At 51.1% G+C, this 26,393-nt stretch overlaps 12 protein-coding genes across 12 annotated transcripts; 7 read left to right on the top strand and 5 right to left on the bottom strand.

Moving 5' to 3' along the window:
- Window positions 1-621: 621 nt before the first annotated feature.
- On the bottom strand, window positions 622-2,230 carry tim44 (protein translocase subunit TIM44; the record flags this gene model as incomplete). The annotated part of the gene is made up of 2 exons (XM_056962684.1): window positions 622-1,297; window positions 1,353-2,230. 2 exons carry the CDS (start codon window positions 2,228-2,230, stop codon window positions 622-624), a joined length of 1,554 nt encoding a protein of 517 aa, XP_056827687.1.
- A 349-nt stretch (window positions 2,231-2,579) lies between these two features.
- Window positions 2,580-3,278, top strand: N7477_001020 (mitochondrial 37S ribosomal protein uS11m; the record flags this gene model as incomplete). Its single annotated transcript, XM_056962683.1, has 1 exon — window positions 2,580-3,278. One exon carries the CDS (start codon window positions 2,580-2,582, stop codon window positions 3,276-3,278), a length of 699 nt encoding a protein of 232 aa, XP_056827686.1.
- A 557-nt stretch (window positions 3,279-3,835) lies between these two features.
- N7477_001019 (putative VPS9 domain protein) lies at window positions 3,836-7,896 on the top strand (the record flags this gene model as incomplete). The annotated part of the gene is made up of 2 exons (XM_056962682.1): window positions 3,836-3,913; window positions 3,967-7,896. 2 exons carry the CDS (start codon window positions 3,836-3,838, stop codon window positions 7,894-7,896), a joined length of 4,008 nt encoding a protein of 1,335 aa, XP_056827685.1.
- A 459-nt stretch (window positions 7,897-8,355) lies between these two features.
- Window positions 8,356-9,639, bottom strand: N7477_001018 (uncharacterized protein; the record flags this gene model as incomplete). Its single annotated transcript, XM_056962681.1, has 1 exon — window positions 8,356-9,639. One exon carries the CDS (start codon window positions 9,637-9,639, stop codon window positions 8,356-8,358), a length of 1,284 nt encoding a protein of 427 aa, XP_056827684.1.
- A 638-nt stretch (window positions 9,640-10,277) lies between these two features.
- N7477_001017 (uncharacterized protein) lies at window positions 10,278-10,654 on the top strand (the record flags this gene model as incomplete). Its single annotated transcript, XM_056962680.1, has 3 exons — window positions 10,278-10,382; window positions 10,462-10,544; window positions 10,600-10,654. The coding sequence occupies 3 exons, from the start codon at window positions 10,278-10,280 to the stop codon at window positions 10,652-10,654; spliced, it is 243 nt and encodes an 80-aa protein (XP_056827683.1).
- Window positions 10,655-10,986: 332 nt separating this feature from the next.
- On the bottom strand, window positions 10,987-12,658 carry N7477_001016 (uncharacterized protein; the record flags this gene model as incomplete). The annotated part of the gene is made up of 4 exons (XM_056962679.1): window positions 10,987-11,751; window positions 11,820-11,960; window positions 12,015-12,517; window positions 12,550-12,658. The coding sequence occupies 4 exons, from the start codon at window positions 12,656-12,658 to the stop codon at window positions 10,987-10,989; spliced, it is 1,518 nt and encodes a 505-aa protein (XP_056827682.1).
- Window positions 12,659-13,400: 742 nt separating this feature from the next.
- N7477_001015 (alpha-N-arabinofuranosidase) lies at window positions 13,401-15,122 on the bottom strand (the record flags this gene model as incomplete). Its single annotated transcript, XM_056962678.1, has 5 exons — window positions 13,401-14,396; window positions 14,447-14,535; window positions 14,585-14,712; window positions 14,761-14,955; window positions 15,016-15,122. 5 exons carry the CDS (start codon window positions 15,120-15,122, stop codon window positions 13,401-13,403), a joined length of 1,515 nt encoding a protein of 504 aa, XP_056827681.1.
- Window positions 15,123-15,864: 742 nt separating this feature from the next.
- Window positions 15,865-17,712, top strand: N7477_001014 (uncharacterized protein; the record flags this gene model as incomplete). Its single annotated transcript, XM_056962677.1, has 8 exons — window positions 15,865-15,891; window positions 15,951-15,996; window positions 16,068-16,143; window positions 16,192-16,383; window positions 16,434-16,677; window positions 16,726-16,982; window positions 17,045-17,309; window positions 17,395-17,712. 8 exons carry the CDS (start codon window positions 15,865-15,867, stop codon window positions 17,710-17,712), a joined length of 1,425 nt encoding a protein of 474 aa, XP_056827680.1.
- A 108-nt stretch (window positions 17,713-17,820) lies between these two features.
- Window positions 17,821-18,645, bottom strand: N7477_001013 (PSME3-interacting protein; the record flags this gene model as incomplete). Its single annotated transcript, XM_056962676.1, has 3 exons — window positions 17,821-18,291; window positions 18,318-18,408; window positions 18,437-18,645. The coding sequence occupies 3 exons, from the start codon at window positions 18,643-18,645 to the stop codon at window positions 17,821-17,823; spliced, it is 771 nt and encodes a 256-aa protein (XP_056827679.1).
- Window positions 18,646-19,192: 547 nt separating this feature from the next.
- Window positions 19,193-20,149, top strand: gcy1 (putative glycerol dehydrogenase Gcy1; the record flags this gene model as incomplete). The annotated part of the gene is made up of 2 exons (XM_056962675.1): window positions 19,193-19,212; window positions 19,276-20,149. 2 exons carry the CDS (start codon window positions 19,193-19,195, stop codon window positions 20,147-20,149), a joined length of 894 nt encoding a protein of 297 aa, XP_056827678.1.
- A 1,644-nt stretch (window positions 20,150-21,793) lies between these two features.
- On the top strand, window positions 21,794-22,894 carry N7477_001011 (uncharacterized protein; the record flags this gene model as incomplete). The annotated part of the gene is made up of 1 exon (XM_056962674.1): window positions 21,794-22,894. The coding sequence occupies one exon, from the start codon at window positions 21,794-21,796 to the stop codon at window positions 22,892-22,894; it is 1,101 nt and encodes a 366-aa protein (XP_056827677.1).
- A 2,031-nt stretch (window positions 22,895-24,925) lies between these two features.
- Window positions 24,926-26,337, top strand: N7477_001010 (uncharacterized protein; the record flags this gene model as incomplete). The annotated part of the gene is made up of 2 exons (XM_056962673.1): window positions 24,926-24,978; window positions 25,038-26,337. 2 exons carry the CDS (start codon window positions 24,926-24,928, stop codon window positions 26,335-26,337), a joined length of 1,353 nt encoding a protein of 450 aa, XP_056827676.1.
- Window positions 26,338-26,393: the final 56 nt, after the last annotated feature.

Raw genomic sequence — 26,393 nt, 5'->3', positions numbered from 1 at the left:
ATCGATGCTACTCTACTTTCAATAGCGTTCTCTAGACATTACTTGTCCTATGTTAATCTTTCATTTTACCACATGAAGCGGATCGTAACGAGTCCAGATATGCCAATCACCGGATACATTCTCCATTGCTATATATACACGACCTCATGCAACTCCAAGGTCGATACCTCAACTCATCGGCATATCTATTGAGCAAGGATACTACCGAAACCGAATGGCCCAAGGCCCACATGCAGATCAGAAAGTGTCGAGGGGAGAGTGAAAATGCAAAGCACAGGACGCCGCAAAACACCTCAAGATCAGATGCCATCAGACCAGTTCAAATCCAACGCGCAGCCAGTCTGAGTCTATAGAGATAATGGGGCGTTTTTGTTGAGCCAACCCGCAAAAATAAAGGCAAAAAGACAAGGTAGAAAGGAGGAAGTGAACATTAATACATGAAAAAAGTCACCCATACTGACCAAGGTCGAAAGGGTCACGAGGACAGACACAACCGTGAACAGGCGCCAGTTCCGCCTGGCTTGATATAAAACAGTCATATGGTACAGTCGAGGGGGAGAGGGGGAGGGATGAGAGGAAGCAAAGATATGAGTTGAGAGGAGCAAGTGCACACTTGTCCACTTAAATGTAGTCACGAGCAGCCTTCTGCAGCTCGATCAATCTCCAGCCCCGGGTCTCGGGATTGTTGACCTCCTCGGGGATACGGGTCATACCGATAGCGTAGGTGACAAGCTGGACCTTGTCCTCCATACCAGCGGCGAGCTTGCCAGTCTTGGCGTTCTTGTAAACATGCACTTCCTGAGCGCGACAAGTAACGACGAAGACGGGAATTTCACCAGGGTCCAAAAGGCGGGCACTCATAACGTCAACGCCACGGATGTCCAGGATGCGGCCATCCGAGACCAGACCGGCGGTGGTGTATTGCTTGGCGAGAGCAGCATAGACGGAGAACTGAGCATCGGAGAGCCAGAGCTTGAGAGTCTCGATGTCACCCTTGACGTAGGCGTCCAGGACCTCGGGAAGCATATATTCACGGAGCTCACGGAGGAACTCCTCCATTTGGAAGTTGGGATCAACCTCACGGAACTTCTTGATGACAGTCGCGGTCTCGGTCTCCGCGAAGAAGCCAGTGATACGGTCGGAAATGCTGCGAGCGGTGCTAATGAAAGGGTTCTCGGACTCCTCGTAAACTTCGCGGAAGCCAAAGAGTTTCTGCATCATCGGGTTGGAGTCCTTGAAGTTGCGCCATGACTCCTTCCAAGCGGCGTCCTTATGGAGGGTAACGTGGGTGCCGGCACTATTGACAGGTTAGCGAATCTTGTCACTAAATGACCCTCGAGATTGAAACCTACTTGGGGTCCTCCACCATCTGCTCAGCCTTGCGCTTTCCAGACTTGAGCTCTGCCGCCTCGCGGAGCTGACGCTGGCGGCGACGCTCCTCCTTCTCAATCCAACCACCGTAGCGAGAGCTGCTACCATCGTCAATGGCTTCCTTCACGCTCTTGTAAGCCTCTGTCTGACGGACAGGCCGCGTGGCCTTCTCGAGTCCTTCACCGGTGGCGCTAACACCCTTGCGAACGCCCTTCACAACAGAAGTGTTCCAAGTCCAGGCGGCACTCTTTCCAATGACCTGACCAGTGGACTTGAGAGCGGCACCTGTGCGGCTGGTGGTAGCGCTCGTAGCAGCCTCATAGGCGGCACGGGCTCGCTTGATGTTCTCGTTCTCAGTGAACTGGTGTGCAGAGGAAGCGAGTGCCTTTGTAGACTCATTCCATTCTTTGGACGCTTTGAACTCGGATTGGAGAGTGTCGCGGAACACCTGCCAAGGAGACTTGTCGCCGTGAGGCGGCGGAGGAGCCTCGTCCTTCTTCTTCTCCTCATTACCTTCCTCTTTGGACTCTTCCCTGGACTCTTCCCTGGACTCTTCCCTGGACTCTTCCTTGTGCTCTTCGCCCTTCTTCTCCTCCTTTCCTTCCTGCTTTGTCTGCTGTTGTTGGAAGAGAGGGGTGGCGGCGTGGAAAGATCTGGTCAAGGGGAGGACGGTGAACGGGGAAACAAGCTGGGAGACAGGAAGACGGCCCTTCTGGTTCTGTACCGTGAGCTTCAATGTCTGAGCCTGCAGAGCTGAGTATGACATCGCTCGGGATGTTTGCGAAGCTGAGCGGAGGATCGGAGCATGGGACCGGAGGGTCGCCGCACGCGCGGCGCCAGACATCTTGGTCGAAATCATGCTCTGGGAGGGGAGGAGTATAAAAGGAAAGAGAATGTGAGATTAAAAGTCCAGCCCAGCCCGGATGTTTTGGGGTATGGTGAGGAATCGAAAATAAGCCGGGGAGGTGAGTAAAGGAAAAGTTCGAGAGATGCCAAGACTTCGAAAAACTTCCAGTGTTTCCCTTTCCGCCTCTCTCGGTCCGACCACGGCTGTTGCGCAGAGCCCGGCTTGCATTGTCCTGTTGTTCAATTATTTTACTTGCACTCTTTGATTTCAACTGCTACTCCGTGGCTCGCTTCGGCCGGGTTTGTTTCTTTCGATACCTGCGTGGACCCCATAGCCAGCACATAGGCAATCCGTTGCCGCGATGAATTCTTTCTCCATGAATGCGCTCGCAAAGAGCCTCCCGTCGGTATGCCGGCAATTCATACCTCGATCAGCTTCTATGCGCCCCGCCCGTTCCTTCTCTTCGTCTCCAAAGACCTCTAGCAGCACGGAGGAGGCTCGGAAAATTGAGAAAGGGATCCTGGACCGGAAGCCGGCGAACTCAGAAGACTCATCACCACTCTCTGCTATTACCAAGATGATGCAGGGAGACCAATCCTCCTCCTCACCGCGTGTCAAATCCGACTACAGCAGATTGGCCGAGAGCCTGGAAGCCGACATGATGCGAAACCCCTATGCCGACCGCGCTCCTCCCCACCACCTCCACGTCTACTGTCACAAGCATAACACAATCCTTACCTTGACAAGACCGAACGGAAACCCTCTCATGTCCTTGGGCACTGGTCAGATCGGCTTCCGCAAAGGCGGCCGAGCTGGATTTGACCCTGCGTATCAATTGTCTTCCCACGTTATGTCCCAGATTCAAGAACGAGGATATCTGATGGAGATCAAGCGGTTGGAGGTGATCTTCCGTGGCTTCGGAAAAGGCCGTGATGCCTTCATCAAGGTGCTTTTGGGCAACGAGGGACGTAACATACGGGGCCTTGTCAATCGAGTGACTGACTCGACTCGCGTGAAGTTTGGTGGTACTCGTAGCCGGAAGGTGCGCAGACTTGGTTGATTGTCCATTTTGTATTCTATATCTGTCCTGTACGCAGATTCGAGATTTTGTTGGCTCTCCTTCTGTAGAGCGCCATCACTGGGTCGATATTGAAGACCTGGGGTTTTCAAATAGGCAGATACACCTATCGTCGCTTGTCATATGTACAATAACAGTCTGTTCTAAAATATTCATTATGCTCCAATACTTCGCTATACTTATTCTGTTCTGATAGACGAGAAACGCTGATTACCCAACTCGGCTAGCGCGCCTCAGCTCCCGCAGCGATCACGTTCTCGATCTCCCTGCTCATCTTTCGCGTTGGTAAATCTACTCTGTAATTCTGAGATCTTTTGACCTCGTTACCTTCGATTGACCTCCAGTCTTCCTTCTCGGTCTTGTGAACGTTCCTCCGGTGACAACTCAGGCCATTCCTTGGAACCTGCTGCCTGCAGCTGAATGCGCCGGAGCTCTTCCCCGCGAAATAGTGGACAACGCACAAAATCCCCGCGTTCTTGCAGATTTGACGGCTTGATGATTGCTGGAATTACTCTGCTGGGCCGTCCAAAACCGTTTGGATGCACCCTCTAAACCCTTTCCTTCGTGCCTTCTTCCGAAGCACTGTTCCCGGGCAGTGTATACCCGTGGAGAACCATGTGAGTCTAGCTCATGTATCCCCTCGGATCGGCCGGAGTAGCTAACATGACAGGTCTTGCTTGTTCCCACGACGGAATGCCTAGTCGGCTCGCGCGACCGGGAATCTGGCCTGTTATATTCGGATCTCATCGCGTCGGAGGAGTTTCTAGGAAGCCATGTACTGCGGATTCCCATCAACCCGGGTTCGACGATTGGAAAGGAGGACTCCAATGTGCGCGATAATCGGGGGAAGGCGAAGCAGGTGACGACTTTCAATGGAAGGACGGTGATAATCAAGGAGAACTCTATTTACAGTAACAAAGGTGGGAAACCCAAGAACCTCCAGAGTAACTATTCATTGACCCAGAACTTTTCAGGCTTTAAATCCCTTACTCAAGCTCAGCTCTTATCTGACGCGCTTTACTACACATCGTCCTCTTCCAGCGATTCTCGGCCATGGCTCATATACTACATTTCGCGGCCATTGATCGGCTCTTACGACCCCGCCAGAATAATCCCAGCTACGGTTCCGGGTTCGATACCAATGCTGCCCACGTCGAATAAAAAAAGGGCAGAATCATCTATCTCGGATAGGAAGGGTGCGACTGGGGAGTCGGTGCCTCCACCGAAGCAAGAGATAAAATTGTTTGGAGAACTGCTCGCCAATTTTCCAATGATTGCACGGCAGATGCAGCCCGGGCTTGAGCGACTATTCCGTGAATTTGGCAAGGAGCTTGGAAAACCGCTTCCGCCTCCTCCCTCTCGATCGCCCTCTGCTTCTGGCAGCGAAAGCGAGATGAAACTTTCTCGCGCGCAGACGCTTGCAGATGACACTTCATCAATACGCAGTTGGTCCTCTCGCAACAGAGGTCGACTGCCATTCAATTCTGAAGAGTATTTCGAGGATGATGAAGATTTGATGCGGCGGAGTCTGGAGACAGCAGTGACTGCAGCAATTGATCTTTTCCGGCTAGTTGATAAGCAACAATTGTCTTTACTAGGCGCCACTACGGACCTCACAGGCCCTTTGGTCGAGCGGCTCATCGAACGTTACGTTGCCGAGCAAGTCCATGAACCACTTCTATTCCCGCGACTCTGTGCTTTCCGCCAGCCAGAAGATTCAGAGCTGGACTCTAGGATCCGACACATGGAAAGTCTTGATGTGATACAAGTCGGAATCACAGTTGAAGGCGGACGTGAAGGCAAAAGAGAGCTTACCCGTCGCATCGGACGAGGAGTTGATCAGTTTCGAAAAATGGGCGATGCAAGAGGCCCTCATGAGATGCTGAATATCCTCTTGGAAACCGTCAAAGTGGTATCTTTCCCGGGCAGCTATGACACTCTGGATGGTTTTTCTTCTGAGAAAGGAAGATCCTCTGTCACAATCAATGCCGATGTCTTGGTGTCGTTGCTCTTAGTGGTTGTCATACGATCGCAAATTCGACATCTCCAAGCCCGCTTGCTGTATATGCAACATTTCATCTACATAGATGATGTAGAAAGCGGTGAAATGGGCTATGCCCTGAGTACGTTAGAAGCAGTTCTGATGTACCTTGTGACCGACTCGGCGGGTCTTCGTGTCGCGAGCGCTCGAAACCGTCGTCTCTGGCAAGCGACAAAGGCTGGCAGAATCTCTGACATGAAAAGTATCTTGGAACCAAATGGGAACCATGTATCCATCGATGAGACTGCTCCTCTTGAGCCCGAGCGCAAGTCCGTTTTCTTCCAAGAGGACGAAGAGCCGGACGAATCTCCCTTCGAGACATCTTCTATGTATAGCAGCTCGGTGCTCACCAACGGCGATCCATTGACCGAGGCTGCACTTTTTCAACCGCCACCATTAGCCCATGTGTTTCCTTTCCAGACCTGGGACGGAAATCCTGCTCTCAAAGACACAATACGCCCTGTCAAGAAGGTCTCGATGGATGTTCGCAGCTTGTCAGAATCGTCGGCTGTCTCGTTCCTTTCCAGAACAAATACAATTGGATCCATGACCAGCAATATCGAGGGTGACAGTTCCATAGAGACCCTTACCAAGACACAGGATCCGACAGGAGACTCTATTCCCATGATGGCAGTAGAGAGTGGCCAGACCGAAGCTTTGAAGTATCTGCTGAGTCTAGAGGAATACTATCCCCTGGAAGATATCCTGGAAGATACCAATGCAGATGGCACAACGTTGCTGAATGCAGCTGTGCAGCTCGCACATACTGAGGTTGTCGGCATACTGCTTGACTTCCTGTTTAGCAAAACAGACGAGGCTGTGGTCGCCAAGTATATGACCAAATCAGATGTGCATGGTCGAACTGTTGCTCACTATCTGTTCAGCACACCTGGCCTATTGGCTCGATTGGGTGGCCTTCTACCATGGCGCCAGCGAGACAAACATGGTCAGACCCCATTGTTTGCTCTATGTCGCTCATACGATCACCCCGAGTACAAGGCCATGGTAAAAACCGCCTTGACAGCAGCTCAGAGAGCCCAGGGTAATGGGAAAGCACTACAACTTGATGATCATGTCGATGGGAAGGGCAATACATTGCTGCATATCGTTGGTGACCCCGAAATCACAACACGGATCTTGCAGGAGAGTGACTGCGATCCAAACGCGACCAACGATAAGAGATTCACGCCCTTGATGATGGCTAGCAAATATGGGCGAGTCAACCAAGTCCGCATTCTGTTCATGGATCCGCGGGTAGATGTCCATGTCAAAGAGGCTCGGGGACTGACAGCAGTTGAGCTTGCGAAGGATGATGAAGTTCGGAACCGAATTGACGATTTGATTCTGCTGTCGCACCCGCCATCATCCTGTGGCGATCCTTCGGGTCGTGTCACTACAGTGGTTCGATCATTCTTTGTCGAGGATGCAACAGTTAGATTCATTCTAAAGTCCGGCGCACCGTATCCGCCGTCGGAGTCAATGGCAACGTCACGGCCAGGCTCGACGACCTATACTGTCACGACGTGCCGGCGCAGCTTCGCCGACTTTGAGAACTTAGCCAAGTGGCTTGCAGTGGAGCATCCTGCATCGTATGTTCCATCACTCTCTGACTTCCGCAATCCCTTCCAAATTCACTCCAAGCCCTCGCGGTCCGTTCTCCATGATCTTCAGGAGAAGCTTGATCGGTTCCTCAAGACACTGCTTGCCCATCCGACGTTCTCCACGCACGAGATGCTTTGGGAGTTCTTCCTCGTCCCTGAACTGCAACCCGAAATGATGGCCGACCGATCCCGCCACAAAGCAGCAGCTTTAACGGAAACGATCGCCGACGAATTTTCACCCGTCAGTCAAGAGGGCATGCGTGACACCGAACAGTTCATCTCACACGCACAAGAAATGGTTCGTGGTGTTCACGCCAACACTCGAAGTCTCATTCGCCGCGGCCACGCCCTCCAAAACAGCGCCTCGGACCTAGCAGACGCCGTCTCTCTTTGCTCATCCATTCTCTCCACATTCCAAGCACCAACCAACGCTCTCCCGTCAGTCTACATAGATGCTTTCACGCGCTACGGCACGTACCTCTCAACTTCAAGCTCCGACTCATCTCCCCTCCTCCAATACATCGCCGCCTTAACCTCAATCGACAACACCACTGCCGCAATTCTCAGATCGCTCTCTCGCCCTAGCGCCCTCATCTCATCTCTCCAATCTACAACGCGCACAATCTCCCGCAACCGCTCATCCCTCCTCTCCTCTTCTCTCCCTCGCAAATTCAACCTCAACCTCCCTGGCTTCGAAGAATCACGCCAGAAATCTGTCCGCGACCTTCAGCAGAAAATCCGAGACGGCGAAGCCCAAGCCTCCCGCCTCGCACGCGAGATCACTTGGAACAAGGACGTCGTCGTCGGCGAATTAGCAGGCTGGACTACCTGGCGCGAGAAAGTTGGTCGGGATGCCATCCGTGCCTTTGTGAAGCAGACTCTTGTTAGGGAGAAAGAGCGCGGTAAACGCCTGGAGCGGTGTTTACGAAGTGTGCAAGAAGCCAAGTCGGCACTCTGATTCTGATTTCTGAATTTGACTCGTATAGATCTGTTTCAGGATATCCTCTTTCGTACTTGATTGTACATTCTCATGATGGACGTGGGGCTGCGTTGGGGGTACGCTGTTTGTTGTTTTTCTTCATTTTGCTGCGGTTTGCGTATCCCGGCTTGGAACGGCGCGGGGTGCATTTTCATTTCGAGGTTACTTTTTTTTATTCTCACATTTTCTAAATGTCTAGCTAGCTTAGCGATTTATGGATTAGAAACGAAACTTGAACTTGTTTTTGAACTTGAATTTGAATTCCTGACTACTGAGTATCGAGGTCCTTATTCATGTTACCGGTATAAAGGGGGAATTCCATCTCAACCATAAAGAGTATCTTGCCAAACCACCATAGAGGAGAGTAACCATTACCCAAACGCCAAAATGCCAAAATGGGTTCAGGGTTCACCTGAAACATCCACGCTCGATGGAATCTCAAGCGTCGGAGAATCGAAACAACGGCGACGGAGTCGACGGAATAGAAGGCAAATGCCCCGAACTATTCGACTCGGCATGAGGCGAAACATTGGGTGAGACACTCTGCGAACTTCGCGTTCTCACAGGTCGCGCGCCTCGAGAATCGTAGATTCCACGAGGGGAGCTTCGAACTATATCACCGCCGGAATATCGTCTCGAAGTCCTCGAAGTGTTCGAATTCGAGGAGCGAGGCTGCATCAGTGAAGTGACTGGGCTTGGCAAGGCTTGCGACTTGTGCATGGGCTGTGAAGCTTGAGAGACAGATGACTGTTGGGCTAAAAGGGAGCTTCTTTTGATACTTGTAGATGCAGTTGTTGCGGCTGTGGTGGTTGTCCAGAGTTGGGAGGATCGTGGAGAAGGCGGGAGTGTTCCTGCCAATGATGCGCGCGGAGAGGTGATCGATGTATGCTGGGCTGAGGTAGTTTGTAGTGACGGACCCGGTAGAGAAGAGGAGAGATCTGGAAGCATGAAAATAGGTCGAACACCATCTGCTGAGACTCTAGTGAGGGAATCTAGGGTTTCCAGTTTAGTCAAGGTGCTCGATTCATCGTAGCTGTTGCGATTGCTGTGGCGGTTTGCCTCGTCGATGAGATATGTCACGGATGGTGAACGAGTGCGACTGAACATGAGAGATGTTCGCTCTGGTGGTACGTCGCGCATGAGAAAATCGTCTAGAGTCTTGCTTGTTTCTGGGCCCAGGGTGAGAGAGGATGGGTTGAAGAGATCTGAGCTTGGGGATTGAATTTCCGAAAGACGGCGTCGGCGACGCTCTCGCCGGATATACCAGAACAGAAGGAAGCAGATCGCTCCGAAGACGATCACGCCGATTATTGTTGCTGCTGCGATGGATGGGTGAGTGGCATCGATGAGGCTCTTGTTGGGCTTCACGATGATGTTGGGGTCCGCGAGCACTGGTGATTCGGCATCTTTGGTTGTTTCGTTCCAGAAACGGTGCTCGAAATCATTGTTTCCTCTTCGAAATTCAGCCCGGAGGCTCGTGTCTCTTGATTCAAAGGACTCATCTGATGGTGTCTGCTCTGGTCGTGTGTCCTTGACTTGAGGCCTGATTTGTTCTGCGCCATTTGGTCGGGTAGCAGACGGAGGTGAGTGATGAATCTCGATAGTAGATCTCTGCTGTCGAGACACAATATCGCTGAAAACTTGTCTAGGTGTACACACCCGGCGTCTGGTCATTTCAGACCATAATAGCTGGACCAGGCGGCTCTTCTTGAAAGGTGTCATTGGTATAGAGATTCCGAGGATAAGATGGACTCTTTCAACGAAGTTCCCTGGGTCACGTATTTTCACAAAGCACAGAAGAGTAAAAAACTTGCACCAGAGAAAAAAAAAGCCAATGCTACTATAGACATGGCAGTCGCCCGATCGGTTTCCATGGCGAGTTCACAAGGGTTGGGTTACAGCGTGACTTCCTTCCGCATCAAGACAACTGACTCCTTTGCAAGATTATAATGTTTACATAAATGTCACTCACCCCCAAACATAATGCAGCATATCTTGAGGAGTCATTTTACAGTTTCCAACTATGCAGTGGTGATTCTAGAAAATGTCCTGCAAAGTCGTCATCTCAGCAAGGACCAGACTACTCCAACGTCACCATCCAGGAATCCAAGGGTAATTTCTCCATGATCACCTTCGGATCCACGCCATCTAAATAGAGGATCTTGACTGGCCACAGCAGGAACAGCACAGCCCATTCCCCGATCTAGCAAAGTGACTAAGCAGACTTATCGCACCTACGTCATCGGGTCAACGTCGCATATATAGATGTCTACACACCTGGAATTGCCCCTCAATTCACTTTGCCTTGTGTCAAGCTCCTAAACTTTAATAAGTCAAGAATCCTCCATCTTATATCCATCATGCCTATGGTCGTACCTGGTATCAACTCCTCTATGGGGGACAAGTCCGAATGGGTCAACAAGTTGATGGGAAAGAAGATCAGTGACTCGGGGAGTGATGAGATGGTATGTGACTTGCAGAGCAAAAATTAACATGATTCTATTAAGCTGGTGATGCGTGTATGGCTTACATACTGGACTATAGTCTTTCGCGAAGAAGGATCTTCCGCAAAATCACCGTGTGCTGAAGCCCGATGACATGAAGACCATGGACCACAACCCCGATAGGTCAGAATGGAAACAGATCTGATGACAGGAAAAAAGTGCTGACTGTTATGAATAGACTCAACATCCATGTTGGCCACGATGGTACCGTTCAGGATGTCACCCACGGCTAGATAAAGAGCCGAGAGTGTTTCCACTCAGATTAGATAACGTTGCTAGACGAGACCCAGTTCATGATTTATGTGATTGATTAATGTACCAATGATTCTAATTGACGACTTTGATTAACTTTTGATCATCTGGAAATTTCTCATTCGTAATGTAAAGGAAGCGGGGATCTGAATCACAGGTCATTGATCTGATTGATCTGATGTCTAATTCCATGAATCAAAAGTTGTCACCGCATGTACTAGCAGTGGCACCCTTTTAGGCTGCCATAGCAAAAAAGAAAATAGAAGCGCCAGAGTTCCAATCCATGTATTCATGTTATCGATGTTGTATGCATCTAGCGCTCAAACAGACAGGTGGAAGAAGGCGTCGCATTTGCGGTTTCCAAGAGAGCCCAATGCTTCAAAGCAGCTTCTCTCAAAGGCACCGCGAGGCCAAATCCGAGAGACTCGATTGCACTGAGTGCTTGCTGACACCACATGAATTTCTCTCGCCATCTGAGGATGCTGTAAATATTGGCGACTTGGGCCAAAGGGAACATGGCATGTTGTGCACCCCATATATTTTCCGTATCTGTCAAACAATGCGGAATGCCCCGACATACCTCGTCGGCATAAACCCAAGAAAGCATAGTGTCCTCATCGGTGGTCAAATCCATGGAGCCTGAGCTTTGACTGTGTGCCTTAGCACGCACCTTGACTTGACACATCATGGTATAGACGAGAGCCAAAGCCGTCCAGTACACGACATGCAGCCTCGCACTTCCAAGTGAGGGAAAATAATAGGCAGGGCCAAATACCTCATCGGTTAAAGGTAGCTTTGCGCAAGTCGATAGATAGTTTGAGATACGAGTTGGCTCAGCGCCGAGAGATGACACTACCCCCGCGAACCATGCGATCGTTTTGTCCTTGTGCAAAACTAAATCTTGGAGAAGTGTCTGGCAGGCTTCATGGTTAGAGGCATCCAATTGCTTTATTCCGCGCAGGATGGGCTTGAAAGCTGTGAATAGCTCAAAGACACCACCTATCGGTCTATCGCGATTGGACTGTGCGGGTGGTTGTTGTCCATCGCCTGAGGTATTCGGGGATGATAGGGGATCTGCCTAGCAAATAGAGAGATCCTTAGAATCAGTGCATGATAAGAAATTAGCTTAAAATATGCCAGACTCACAACTCCTAATACCTGCTGATGCTGGTGGACAAATGCTATGAAGGGATTGTTCGATGAGTTATGATAACATTCACGTAAGAACATATTTGTCCCCTGAGCATGGGCAAGCCATGGCTCGATGCCATGGGGAGAAAGCAAAGGCTGCCTGATCAGCACACGTGGACATCAGCACAAGGGATATAGAAAAGAACATACTTCAAGCCGTTGAAAGATGACCGTGGCAAAGAGAAGCTCCTCGTTGGGTAGTCGGCGCTCTATCATGTCCGACATGTGTCGCACCGTAGCATTGTACAGACGAGTCCCTTGGTAGAGCATCCGTTGATCTTGGTTTATCTGTCCCAGTCCAACGCAAGTAAGCGACGAAAGTGCCTTATCAAGCACCGGGCCCTTATTTGGAATGGTAGATAAGCCCGTAATTAGATGATACCATACATCAGCTCCAGCGATGCCTGCAGTATAGAGGGGAAAATATGCGCTTAAGAAAGATGAGAACAGTTGCGCGCGATCGGTTGGAGGTGCATCAACGGCTTGAGGAACAAGTACAGATTGGATAGAATTGGCGGTATGCGATTGAGTCTGTGCATTCCTGGCCCTGGATCGCGCCAGCACTTTTCCATGGTCATGGTGGATGAATGTTCGATCATGCTCGTACCCGGACATGAAAGACCACGCTTGATGCATCGTACACACGCTGGTTGCTGCAGATCACACTAGAGTGTAGGTTAGTGACCGCCACCTTCTATATGGCCCAGACGCTCAGGGAAGATGGTGTCATGTACCTTGATCTTTCGCGTTTTGCATGTTTTGCATCCCTTTGACTGCCAGGGAATGCCACCCATGTCTGTTCGAGGGGAACCCTCTCTAAGAAGCGACAGCTTGTTCTGGGTAGCGCTTGAATGGCTCTATGATGAACTCAGTCCCAAGTGTATATGGAATGGCACACCGAACCCACGTCAGAAAGCTGTTGACTGCCGCCACTTGCTCCTCTTCTTGCTAGCTATGGCTGACATAATACTTTGGGGGCAGTATGGCGCCATGCTCAACTGTTTCGTAAACCCATTATCAGCCTCGTCAACCAAACCTTGACCTCTACCCAGTAGATAACTACACGAGCTTTCCGACTCAATAGTCCTTGAGTGCTTGATGCCGACTTGCCTTATGGAATGTTCTTGTTTTCTTGGCATTTGGCCCTAGGGATTTCACATATTGCCTAATCTTTTTCTTTCAACGCAGTGGAAAAGTTTTGGAATATTTCCACGGTGATAAAGCTTCCTTTTTCATTGAAGACTGTGAGATGGGCTCTAGAATATGACGAAAAATGACGAAAAACCATTAAACCAGTGAGATTTCCCATCCCTGACTCCCATCGGTGAGTCAGCAGTTTTACATTCGAGCATGCGATTTATGCGAGGAAAGGTGGGATAGAGAGAAACATAAATACAATATGTCGTGGAATATCCTCAAGTGAATGGTCACATTGAATGATTAAATCATCAGAATTTCTCAACCGAAGACATCGTGCATCAAATTCGGGGTCTCTAACATTCTCTATCTAAATTCTCAATCTGCGCTGGGCAACACTTACTCTTTCCATCTCAACAATGTCAGTGAATGCTTCGGGAAGAGATACTTCCCGGCTCCATCCCACGTCCCCTCCTTAATACTAACCTCCTCAGCCCCCTTCATGTTCGAAACCATGACATCCGCCCCAGTAACAGTAAAAACCTCCACAACCCCGTTCACCCCCTCAACCACAGCTTCAATCCCCTTCTCATCTGAAATGTTCACAACCGCCAGACTCACAAATCCATCCTCTCCAACGCTAGCACTAACATCCAACCACGGCGTTTCCATAGCGCCCCTCAACCAAACAGGCGCCGTCTCCCCCTGATACGTCGCACAAGAAACATGCGCACTAACCGTCCAGCCACGCATATACCTCGAGAATAGATACAATGGCCACCATGTCGTCTGCTTGGTGATTCCCTCCTTGGTCGTCATAAGAGGCGAAATTACATTGACGCTTTGTGCGATACACGCCATGCCAAGATCACGGCTCTTGCGAATGAATACATTCAACCACACTGCCACTGCGAGGGCGTCAGAGAGGGTGTAGCTCTCTTCTGCGCCCTTGGATCCTTCGGCGCGAATCGGATCCCAGACATTCCACTCGTCGAAGCAGATGGTCGGACGGGGTTGGGAGGGGGGTACGTTGTTCTCGATGCGCGCAAGGTCAATCAGAGAAGATGTGATCTCGATAGCACGCTCAGCTGCTAATGGAGCTGTGGCGTTCGGAAGATGAGAGGATGAGCAGGTGTAGAGATGGATGCTGTGCATGTCGATGAGGGGGACAGAGCTGGTTGAGAGGGCGGAGTGGGCTGGAAGGAGACAGTGTTTAAGGGTGTAATAGTCCCACGATGCGGTACCGTCTTGGCCACAAAGAATGAGGATGAGGCTTGGGTCAAGGAGTTTAAGGGCTTTGGCCCATTGGAGGGCTTTGTGGGCGTAGGCTTCTTTGGTCATTTGTTCGACTTGCCATGGGCCCCAGGTTTCGTTACCAAGTGCCCAGTATTTGACCTTTGACGGAAGTCAGTGCTGCTTGTTGGTGGTGAGCTTAGGTGGCTTACATTGTAGGGTTCCTCGTGGCCGTTGTTTCGGCGGAGGTTAGCGTAGTATGTGTTGCCGGTACCATTGCAGTACTCGACCCAAGCCAGGGCTGGAGATGGTCAGTGATAGTAAATTGAATTGAAGCGGATATTACTTACCTTCGTCTAGAGTGCCAGTACCAAAGTTGAAGCAGAGGTATGGCTCAGTCCCAAGAACTTTGCACCATTGCATGAACTCATCAGTTCCGAACTGATTGGTCTCTGTTCCGAGCCAGGCTAATTCAGGCCTAGTTTGCTGTCAGAGTCTGTGAATGGAAGTACAACAAAAAGCTTACCTCGAAGGTCGTTGATTCTTAGGTCCGACACCATCGAGCCAGTGGTAGGTCGCGCAGAAGTTCCCGCCGGGATATCGGACAACAGGAATGTTGAGGTCCTTCAAGGCCTCGAGGACATCCTTACGGAACCCATTCTCGTCGGAGAGAGGGTTCCCAGGATCATAGATACCTCCATAGATACATCGTCCCATGTGCCTAGGAGCTATTCAGCAACTTGTTCGGAACGGTCACCAGATCAATATGAGGATAACTCACTCGGTAAAGCCGGCATAGATATTGGGATTGATCTTAGAGATACGACGGTCTGAGTGCACGGAGATGACAGGGGTCTCCTGCTCCTCCAACTTGGTAAATGTAGTCATTGTGAAAGGAACAAAACGTCAAAGCTCGAACTTTCCAGATTTTTATGCCGTGGCTGAATTATAGACACGATCAAATCCACTGGACATTCAAGAAGCCAGAAACAACTGAATCCCACTAGACACGGGCATCCAGCTCAAGCCCATTTATCTCATGCCACTTTCATTACCCTGTAAGCGGAAAATCTCCTGCGGGGTCGAGTCTGGACCTGTCTCCCCGAGGTGGATCACGCTGACTCCGATGCCATGGCATCGCCAAGCCAACCCGACTCTAGCCTACCACCCTTTGGGCAGCGCTTAAGCGATTGATAGACTGGGGGAACGCCTATTTGACTGACTTTATGGAGAATCGTCATTGGTGTTGTGTCGTAGCTGGGGCACGCCGAGGAAGGAGGAAATCTTCCGTCAATCACGGCATCGCACGCGCCGCCCCTCAGGGAGAGACTCCTCGGCCCCGCTTGGATATACTTTGTTCCCCGGCGATGCTGGCAAAGAATTGATTTGGATGGAAGGGTCATCCAATACTAGCTTCGATGCCAGTTTTGGATTAGCTTAGAGGAACAGAGGCGATGGGACAATCTCGGTGGCGCGGTGAAAGTTCCTCGCGCAAGTCTTACGCGTGCTGGAGTATATGAAGACAATGGCTCCCCGCGGTGTTTTCTGTGGAGATTCCCCAGATTCTTTTCCCGGTTCGCGTTGATCGTGGGTCTGATACCTGAATCAGTGTCTACTCAAGTTGCCCACCATGGGTCTTTCACCATCATGGTACCAGGTAAGCTACCTCGGTATACATAGAACCCTGCGATGCATTGAGACTGACTTTTTATATAGTTTCTAGTCGGCGTCTTCGCCTCTGTGGGTTCATTTCTGTACGGATGTATGTAGTAGTGCTTTGACCTTTTCTCTTCACCTTGCTTCTCTTGACATGTAAGTCTAACGAGAGAATAGATGATTTGGGTGTCATTGCGGAGGTGATTGTATGCCAGTCCTTCAAGGACAAATTCGAGGCAGATGATACACAAAGGTCAGTCAGTCAGTAGCCCGTCAGTCACGCATATTAACCGAACAACAGCGGCCTGGTCGTCTCCATGTTCACCACAGGCGCATTCTTCGGCGCAGGATTCGCTGGACCGTCTGGCGACTATCTCGGCAGAAAAAAGACCATCTCACTTGGCTGTCTGCTCTTCTGCTTGGGAGGAGGACTCCAAACCGGTGCCAAAAATCTAGGCTATCTCTACAGTGGACGTTTCTTTGCCGGATTAGGGTATGCTCTTTTTAAACGCTCAACCCAATTCGATCACTCACACTATGCAGCGTTGGTTTCCTCACCATGGTTATCCCACTGTACCAAGCTGAGATCTGCCACCCCAAAATTCGTGGCCGAGTCACTGCTCTCCAGCAATTTATGCTCGGCGTGGGCGCGCTCTGTGCCTCTTGGATTGGGTACGGTACGTACATTGGCTTCAGCCCGACCAACAGCGCTCAATGGCAGTTGCCACTGGGCATTCAGATTATCCCTGCGGTGATCCTGGGATTGTTGATCGGAGTCTTTCCCGAAGTGAGTTTTCAGAATTGCAGGCGAAGTGTTCCAAGTCTGATTGTATAGTCTCCACGTTGGTTGATCGATCACGGCCGCTCTGAAGACGGTCTACGGACATTGGCGAAGTTGCATGCTCACGGCAACGAGCATGATCCCTGGGTTCAGGCTGAATATGCTCAGATCCAGGAGACTATCAGCTACGAGCACGAACATGAGGCTAAGTCTTATATCGAGCTGTTCAAGAGCCGATCGTCATTCCGTCGCTTGTTCCTCTGCTGTGCCCTTCAAGCATCCGTCCAGATGACCGGTGTATCAGCCATTCAGTAAGTTCCGATCCCAATGTCAACCTTGAACAAAGCTTGACGCCCATCCTAACACATCGCAGATACTACTCTGTCACAATCTACGAACAAATCGGCATCTCCGGCGAAGCCACCCTCCGCTACCAAGCCATCAATTCCATCATCGCCCTCATCGCCCAATTCCTCTGCATCCTCTTCATCGACCGCTTCGGCCGTCGCTGGACCCTGATCTCCGGTAATCTTGGGAACTGCGTGACCTTCATCATCGCAACGGCGCTCCTCGCCAAATTCCCCCCCAACAACCAACAACACCGGCGCGCACTGGGGCTTTATCATAATGACCTGGCTGTACAATTTCTCCTTCTCAGCAACCTGCGGCCCGCTATCCTGGATTATCCCTGCTGAAGTCTTTGACACGCGAACTCGATCAAAGGGTGTTTCAATCACGACGATGATCTCGTTTGCGTTCAATACTATGATCGGTCAGGTTACGCCAATTGCGATGAAGAATATCGGATATAGGTATTATTACCTGTTTGCCATCTGTAACTTCACTAATGCACTCTTTTTTTGGGTACTATTGCCTGAGACGAAGAAGGTGCCGTTGGAGGAGATGAATTACATGTTCTCACATGCTCCTTGGATTGTACCGGGGACGAAGACAAAGGATTATATCGCGCATGATTTGGAGAGGAAGGTTGAGGAGCAGGAGGTTAAGCAGAGTACGGTGCATTATGAGGAGCAGATTTGAGAGCCTTAAGGGGTGAATTTGGCGCCGAGTTGGTGGGGAATCGAGAGAGGAGGTTGAGTGTGGTTTACTATAACAGGCAGAGAGGTGTACTTAATGGTCTCGATTAATTTAATCTGAGTCTGAATCCGACCCATACGCGACCAGTCCAAGGGATGCAGCTGCTGGTTTAGTCGGTGCCTTGACCTCTGGTTGCTTGCTTGTAGATGAGCTGTGTGTGGCATTTCCAGCCACCGTGGGAGTCGTACTTGTGTCTAAAGTAGTCGTGTTTGTAGACTGCGCAGAAGTCTTTTCAGGAGCTGGTCCTTTCCCTTGACTCGATTCCTCATCTTTAGACGTATCGGGCTTTACACTGCCCTCCGCACTGGAAGCTTTGCGCTTCTTGCCGGGAAGCAGCAAGTCTTTACCCTTGTCACGCCGTCTCTTACGCGCGAGAATTGTCCATTCTTCCTCCTCTGCGCGTGTCACCTCCGAGGAGGCCGGACCAAGCATAGCCTTCTCCGCCTCTTCGCGCTGCTTGCGAAAAAGTTCAAGCTGGTCCGCCGTCTCCTTCTTCACGGCTGCCTCTTGAGCGCGAGTGGACTCGAGACGGAGTCGAGAAAGTCGACCTCATCTTCGTCCAGGGCGCGAAATTGATTCTTGAGACGCGTTTTTTCCTCAAATGCTTCCTGTTTGGCCACTAGACGCCAGAAAATCACCCTAACATGTCAGCCACAGATCCCTGCACCCTGCGCGCTTGTAGGCGCCCCGGATCCACAAGAGAGGCTCACTCTTGTTCGCCTCCAGCACCTCGAACAGACTCTTCCCGTCGGTCTGCTTGCCTATCTCCGCCTTGCGCCTCCGCTCCTCGTCCAATTCCTTCTGCGCGCGTAGCCACTCATCGTCACGCTCAACAGGCTGCTCGTTGGTCCCGGCTGAAACGAATCCCGAAGACATGACGACACTCGGGAAAATGGAAGTCTTGCCGAGACGGACCCAAGACTCGGGTATAAAGGGGATCGGGAGGGCGAAATTATCCGCGCGCAGACACCGAGTGGGGAAGGCCGAAAGATGGGGGGGGCGACTCCGCGAAATTTCTGGAATTGGAGCAAAAGTGTGTTTGTTGGCTGGGATGATGTCAGGTGGAGATGAATAGAAATTGTGGACCACTTACCACGCTGGGAAAAGAGTGCCCTGCATTTTAGCCGGAACCGCATGTCTCCAACATCAACCGTAGACAGCGGAATTATTAATGAAGGCGATATCTACCGAGGGGCGGGTAGGGATGGGCGTACCACTGAACGTTCGTTGACACTGACTCCCCTCTACTTGGTGCCATTGCCCTCCAGACAAAACAGGATCCACTGGGGGGGGAAAGAGGGGCACGACATCATTGCTGCTTGGACCTGCCCACTTTATGTTGTAATCATCCCCGGCCACGTATAAAGACCCTGTCCTCTTCCTCGTCGATTCTCTCCGATACAATACTCCAATTCCTTTCAAAATGTCGAACCAGCACACTAAGTAAGTGAAGCCAAGCCACTCAAGGGAGCTCTCAACATTGTCCTAACCTTCTTCCCCGCACAGAAAGACCTACACTCTCAACACCGGCGACAAGATCCCCGCCATCGGCCTGGGTACTTGGCAGTCCAAGCCCAATGAAGTCCGGGAGGCCGTCAAGAACGCCTTGTTGAAGGGCTACCGCCACATTGATACTGCCCTCGCCTACGGCAACGAGCACGAGGTCGGCCAGGGTATCAAGGACTCCGGCGTTCCCCGTGAGGAGATCTGGATCACTACCAAGCTGGACAACACCTGGCACCATCGTGTGCAGGATGGCATTGCCTCCTCCCTGAAGGACCTCGATGTCGACTACGTCGACCTGTACCTGGTCCACTGGCCCTGCTCTACTGACCCCAACGACAAGTCTAAGCACCTGCCCGACTGGGACTTCATTAAGACCTGGCAGGAGATGCAGAAGCTGCCTGCCACCGGCAAGGTCCGCAACATTGGTGTCTCCAACTTCGGCATCAAGAATCTCGAGAAGCTCCTGAATGACCCCTCCACTAAGATTGTCCCTGCGGTGAACCAGATCGAGTTGCACCCCAACAACCCCTCGCCCAAGCTGGTTGCTTACAACACTTCTAAGGGGATCCACTCCACCGGATACTCGTGCCTCGGCTCCACCGACTCTCCTCTTTACAAGGATCCCACTCTCCTCAAGCTCGCCGAGAAGAAGGGCAAGACTCCCCAGCAGGTTCTGCTCGTCTGGGGTATCCAGAAGGGTTGGAGCGTCATTCCCAAGTCTGTCAACAAGTCCCGCATTGAGGGCAATTTCGAGATCGATGGCTGGACCCTCACTGATGAGGAGATTGACCAGCTTGATAACCTCAAGGACCGCTTCAAGGTCTGTGGTGACAGCTGGTTGCCTGTCAAGGTCTTCTTTGGCGATGACGAGTAAATAAAAAACAAGGACGTGATGTTTTATGAGTACATAAAGATTTAGATACCAAAACAATTTATTTCTTCCGATTATAACGAGCCTCGAAATGCTGAGTAAAAGTGACTATCGTTGTGGGTTAGTATATTTTCCAATTTGATGAACGGCGTATGTCGATGTCTACTTTTGTCAATATCAAAAGTAAACTGTCGATCGGGCTCGCTATAGTCCACCGCCATAAGTCACCGGTGTCTCTGCTATGACGAATTCATACTTTTTATAGCAATAATCTAGATGACTAGGGAGGAATCGGCTCTCATATGAGGTTCAGAAAAGCCTAGAGCCTCTGTGTTAATGACAAGGGCGCTTGTCCGTCGGTGACCGATATGTTTCGAAATATTCTACTTGGGTTACTCTGATACTCTTTGGCAGAGCTTTTATATAGCACAGGGTATTCTACCATCTCCCTCTCCACCCCGCCTGCCCCATCCATTTTATATGCCAGAAAAGAAGACAACCTGTATCTTTGTTCTTCTAATTGCCTGTGTCTCTATAAAATGGGCTATCATTCCCTCTTCCTCTTTTGTCTCGTGCTCACCGCGACCGTCGCTGCCGACCCAGCCACCCAACGCAGACAACCCAAAGCGTGTCTATTCAAAGAGATGGACAAGAGAACTAGCTTCCAAATTTTGAATTTCCACCAAATGATTTGGGAAATCTAAAAACAATCGTCGACAAAGAGGTTGACAAAAGAACCCCTTAGAATGCATAGCGATGAGGATTAGGAAAAGGTCTACAAGGAAATGGAGGAAACAGCAAAGAAAGGTATGCCGAACAATCCAGCAGACAAAGTCGATAAATTTCTTCATACGCTAAAAAACAAGAGAATGCATTGTGCGAAGGAAATGGGCTCATAGTCATTGTATCACACTTATATGCGGGCTACGTTCGAGGACAATCTTGAAGGGATCACTGTTGGATAATACAGGAACTGCGGTGCTATTGCTTATCTACATACCGCCATATTCTACCGACAAACAATTTATACTTCTTGAAGCAACCAATTGAGGTATTATCATTGAGACATTTCAAAGTATAGACCAGATGATTAGAAAACACTTGTAAAGACAGAAAATCCGGTGCCAATGTACACAACCTCCACTGGGACGTCCAACCTTATTCCATTATCCGAGAAAAGACGAAAAGACAAACGGAACATATTATTCCATGATTTACCATGGCCAGACAAATCACCAATCAGAAGACTCGATATGCCCTCAGATCTAAGCAGAGGCATTGGCCGAAGCATTGGCCGAGGCATTGCCAGATCCAGAGGCCTGAGCACTAGCATTAGCGGCTGCATCAGCAGAGCCCGAAGCATCAGCATTAGCATCAGCGCTAGCGCTAGCATTGGCCGAAGCTGCAGCAGCAGCAGAAGCAGCAGCACTCGCCTCAGCAGCAGCAGTACCAGATCCAGAGATTGAACCGCTAAGTTCACCACCAGCAGTTCCAGTAGCGCCAGGAATCAACCAGCTGACGCTAGTGCTGGTCGTAAAGCCACTGGGAGTAGCACCAGTGGCGGAGCCAGAGCCTGGGTTGCCAGAGACGCTTGTGCCAGTCGAACCAGATCCGGAACCGCTAATATCACCGGCGCCAGAGCCAGAAATGCCAGTGCCAGCAGAGCCCGAGCCGGAAATACCGGCGGAGCCCGAGCCTGAAGTTGAGCCTGAGCTGGATCCTGATAAGCTTCCTTTTCCTGAGGCACCGCCGGTGTTGGTTGCGCTGACGCCGCTTTCACCAGAACCGGAGGCACCGCCAGAGACATCACCTGAGCCAGAAGCTCCGATGCCAGCGGATCCTGATCCCGATGCACCAGTGGTGCCAGTACCCGAAGCACCTCCGCTGAGAGAGCCGGAAGCACCGAGACCAGCAGAGCCAGAGCCGGAAGCACCAGCAGCACCAGTACCGGAAGCACCACCGCTAAGAGAACCGGAGGCACCGCCAGAAGCACTGCCTGAGCCGGAGGCTCCAACACCAGCAGAGCCGGTATCAGAATTACCTCCGCTAAGAGAACCGGAAGCACCACCAGAAATACCACCCGAGCCTGAAGCACCAGCCGCACCAGTGCCCGAAGCACCAGCGCTGAGCGATCCAGAGGCACCAAGTCCGGTCGAACCAGAGCCAGTACCGGACGCGCCTCCACTAAGAGAGCCTGAGGTGCCGAGACCAGCAGATCCAGAAGCGCCAGCACCAAGAGAGCCAGTGCCAGAAGCTCCTCCATTAGCTGAGCCAGAAGCCCCTAGGTCAGCAGAGCCAGAGCCACCGAGACCAGCGAAACCGGAACCACCAAGGCCAGCGGAGCCTAAAGCACCAAGACCGGCAGAGCCAGAAGTGCTTGCGCCGAGCGAACCTGTGCCGAAGGCATCTCCACTGGCTGAGCCAGAAGCACCTAGGCCAGCAGACCCGGAAGCGTCGCCCGATGCAGATCCAGAGGCATCGGCAGAAGCGTCGCCAGAAGCATCAGCCGAGCCACCCAAGCTAGAACCGAAGCTAGGAAGGAGACCGGCAAGAGCACTAATACCACCGCCAGCAGATGTACTTTCACTGCCTTCACCAGAGCCACCGAGCATGCCATCAAGCCAAAGACAGGGCTTGCGAGCTTCGAGAGACCTGGAGGCAGGCGCTGCAAGAGCAGTACCCGCGAGGAAAAGAATGGCGGTATTCTTCATGATTAACGATAGAACAGAAGAATCGAATTGTGAATGAAGAGCGCAGCTCGAAAAGGTGAGAGAAAAGATAAAAGCAAAGTCGAAGCGAGAGAATGTCAAGTTGAGCCTGTCAACTGAAGACTGAAGCGAAGGATGAAAGGTTGATGATTCATTGATGGACTGGGAAGATGCTCATCTTTATACTCCTCTCGAGCGTACCTACATTGAACGTGAGGACCGGGCCGAGGAGATAGCTCCCCTGGTGCACCGGACTCTGAGCTCCAATTTGCACTTGAGGTCCACCGAGATATTCCGCGCAAGGTATGGGTAGTTTCACGATTACCCGTGTCTTAACGCATCCTGTTTCAAGACCTGTCGAGGACAAGGGCGAATGCATCGGATGTGCAGATCATTGCGCCCGGAATTGAGCACATATTTCTCACAAAGTTCAAGCGGACTGATGACTGGAAGTGCAAGCGGACTGTGGTAGGTAGCGTGCTCTGCAGTCATCAACTACTCAGTCGAGGTATACAAAATTCTCAGCCGAAGCCAGGCCCACGAAGACTACATCTGCACAGAGCACAGACAAGCCTCCCTTCGCGCCGTGACCCTAAAAATATGTGTCAATCATCGCGGCACAGGTCACGCCGCGAACGCTATCCTTAGATGAAACCTGGTGGACGGGTGTGTAGATCGCCAAAAGATGCGATAATTTGCCGTGCGCGGAAACTTGACCGAACGGACCAAAAATGGGGCTTATCTAGCGCCCTACCATCCCGAACGACGAACCGTTCATGAAGACGGCATTTTTGTGGGGAACGCTTATTTTTAGGGGCAAGAGTGTCTGAGGATGATTAAGGAGAGCATAGCTAGGTTTCGCTTTGTATAGGATGTGAATGTCGATTCTTCTGATACGAGGCCGATCGTTCACTCTTTACTTATCGGCTACTCTCCTTTCTTTCTTCCAGGCACGAGTATTCGTTGATCAAAGCCTTTCATTTTCAGTAGTCACGTAGGCAAACAAAAAGAAGCGAAGTCCCGCAATGGGATAATTTGGTACTTTTGTTATAGAATGGAAGCTTTACAAATCTCCAATACTAGAAAGTACGCAAGCATAACACATAGGACCGAATCTATTCCTAGGTATTGTTCCGTCACCTCAATAGCTAATAGCAAGACTAAGTGTCAGACTGAGCACATTCTCCCGGGGGACTATCTTCTGCCTCAGAATAAAGCTCGGCGAGGAAGCGAAGAGCCCGGACGATGAACCTGAATGGAACCACCTCGAGGATAGCCTGCTCGCGACTAAACTAAGAACTAAGATTCCGCCCAAGGCTGGTTGATAACCCTAGAAGATCTCCAGCCCGTGCGCCTGTATCAGTTTGAGACTTTTTACTCGCCCATTGCCATTTTTCACAGTAGCAGCGTCCATAAAACAACCTCCAATGATCCCTACGCTTGATTTTACTTGTTATAAAGCTGAGAAGAGTGAGTCAAGCATATGTCTATTGAATTTGGTACCAAGAAAATAAATGATTTGCCTTGCAAGGGTGAACTCCCCAGGGCCTACAGGATCGTCGAAGTTCGTTTCAGGTTAAGGGTGTTCGTTGAGACAATTTCTAACGTATGCACGTCCTTTTCTTGACCAAGAGGATGATACGATGGCCCCTCCAAAAACACACGTCCAGTTTTTGATACTACGCGAAAGAGATGCGAGGAAGAGTATCACGGATCGAGACCCTACCTCCGTAAGCCTACTGCTACTCTTTCATACACTGACACATGATACTACTTTCGTCGGTTGAGATGTATTTTCCTTGCATTCTCTCAACACCGTCTTAATTAAGTCATCATAATTGAATCTGGTACATTTAGCGCCAAAAAGGTTCAACACATTCCATCCATGTCATCTAAAGTTGGCAGTGCCAGTTTCCGCGCAGTAGAATGTTGACCGGGTCACATGCGTGGCAAAGCATCGCCACAGCGGGTCTGCCTAAGGCTGACTGATAACGCCCCCGTCATCAGGCACTCCCTTCATCTTCCCAATTACCCCATCTTCTCAGGATAAATACATCTATTGACTATCAGCATGGCGCCTCCGAATGGGCACCTGCTGCTCCCCAAAATGTGGAGAGCAGCGAGGTACGTTTAGTTGATTCATCTTCTTATCGCCCTTGACTCACCCGCTGACATCACCCCAGGTTCGCCTATGAGAAGGCCTCCAAGGCCATAAGGGCCAAACTACCAGAGCCTACGCAACAAGCGTCACTACGATACCAACCTGCTTATGCCCGCATCAACCGTCAGCCTATCAATCGCGTTGCCGCCATTCGCCAGTCCCGAAGCCGTTACTTCTCGACTCGTGCAGCCAATGCCTTCATCTCGGCCGTCCGTGGTGTACAGGCGGATCTTGGTGGTTACAAGACTACTCGCGTCGCCTCAAACATCAGTCGACTGACAAGCCGTGCTCCATTTGCGTCCACCCTTCGCCCCAACCTTACCGGTGGAACTCTGGGTCGTACTGCCGGAGGATACGCTGTCGGAGCTGGTCGTTTCGGCGGTGCTCGGTACTTCTCCCATGGTCCTGCGGCTCCAGCCCAGGTGATTCAGAATGTGTCCCAGGGCGTTCGGGCTTTCTTCCTTTCGGGGCAGAAGGTCCGATTCGACGGCATCGACCCCCGCACTGGCGAGAAGCGGTACAAGGCTGTCAGCGCTCTCCAGGACCAGGCTGGGCGTAAGATGACTGCCAATCCCCACAACGCCTCTGGATCGTTCCTCGACTTCCAGCTTTCGCCCACTATCACCGCTTTCGGTGCCCTCGCTGCGCTCGACAAGAAGACTGGTGTCGCTTCCGTCGAGACACTGAATTCAGATGGCTTGATGGATCTACTTTCTGCCGACTTTGCCCGTGCTTTGAAGGAATTCGCCTTGGTGATGAACGATCTTAAGCGCCTTTCAACACTTGGTGATTTGCCAATCATGCTCCATGATCGATCCACCATTCGTGTCCGGTTCCCTGGCTGCGATGCTGACACTGTCGAGCGCCTCTGTGACGAGGTTGGTGTTCAGAGAGGCCGAATCACACAGGACGAAGACTTCGAGCTTCGCACCGGCGCTGATCTGGCTTTGTTGTTCCCCTTCGCCCCTAGCTATGCCCCATCATCCGATACGGAGTACTTGTTCGAGAAGGCATCGCTACATAAGTCGCAGCAGTCCGATGAGCTCGACTGGCATGGCATGATCTCACCGGAAAGTCCATTGTCAAAGGACTCCGGTCTTGACACCAGCCCCGCCATCAGCTTCGATGATAAGGAACTGTTCGGCAGTAACCCGTGGACAGCCTCGCCATCTGTGTACTCGAGCATTAACATCAGTGAGCTCGGGGATCGCGCCTGTTTCCAGGAAGTCTCGAGCACTGGTCTGCCAGAGAGTTCCTCCGAGTACGATGGCGCCGAAGGCATTCACAGATTCTTGGCTGAATGTGATCGCGCTCGGCGTTAAAACAGACCAGGCTAGGGTTTCTTTTTTTTTGTTTCTTCTTCTCTTTTCCCCATTGA

The sequence above is a fragment of the Penicillium maclennaniae genome (genome assembly GCF_028827695.1).
Source record: "Penicillium maclennaniae strain IBT 15551 chromosome Unknown utg000001l:1.0-3280838.0:1.0-3283122.0, whole genome shotgun sequence".
NCBI classification, from domain to species: Eukaryota; Fungi; Ascomycota; class Eurotiomycetes; order Eurotiales; family Aspergillaceae; genus Penicillium; species Penicillium maclennaniae.
Note: the sequence above shows the minus strand (reverse complement) of the source record. Positions and strands in the feature narration are given on the sequence as shown.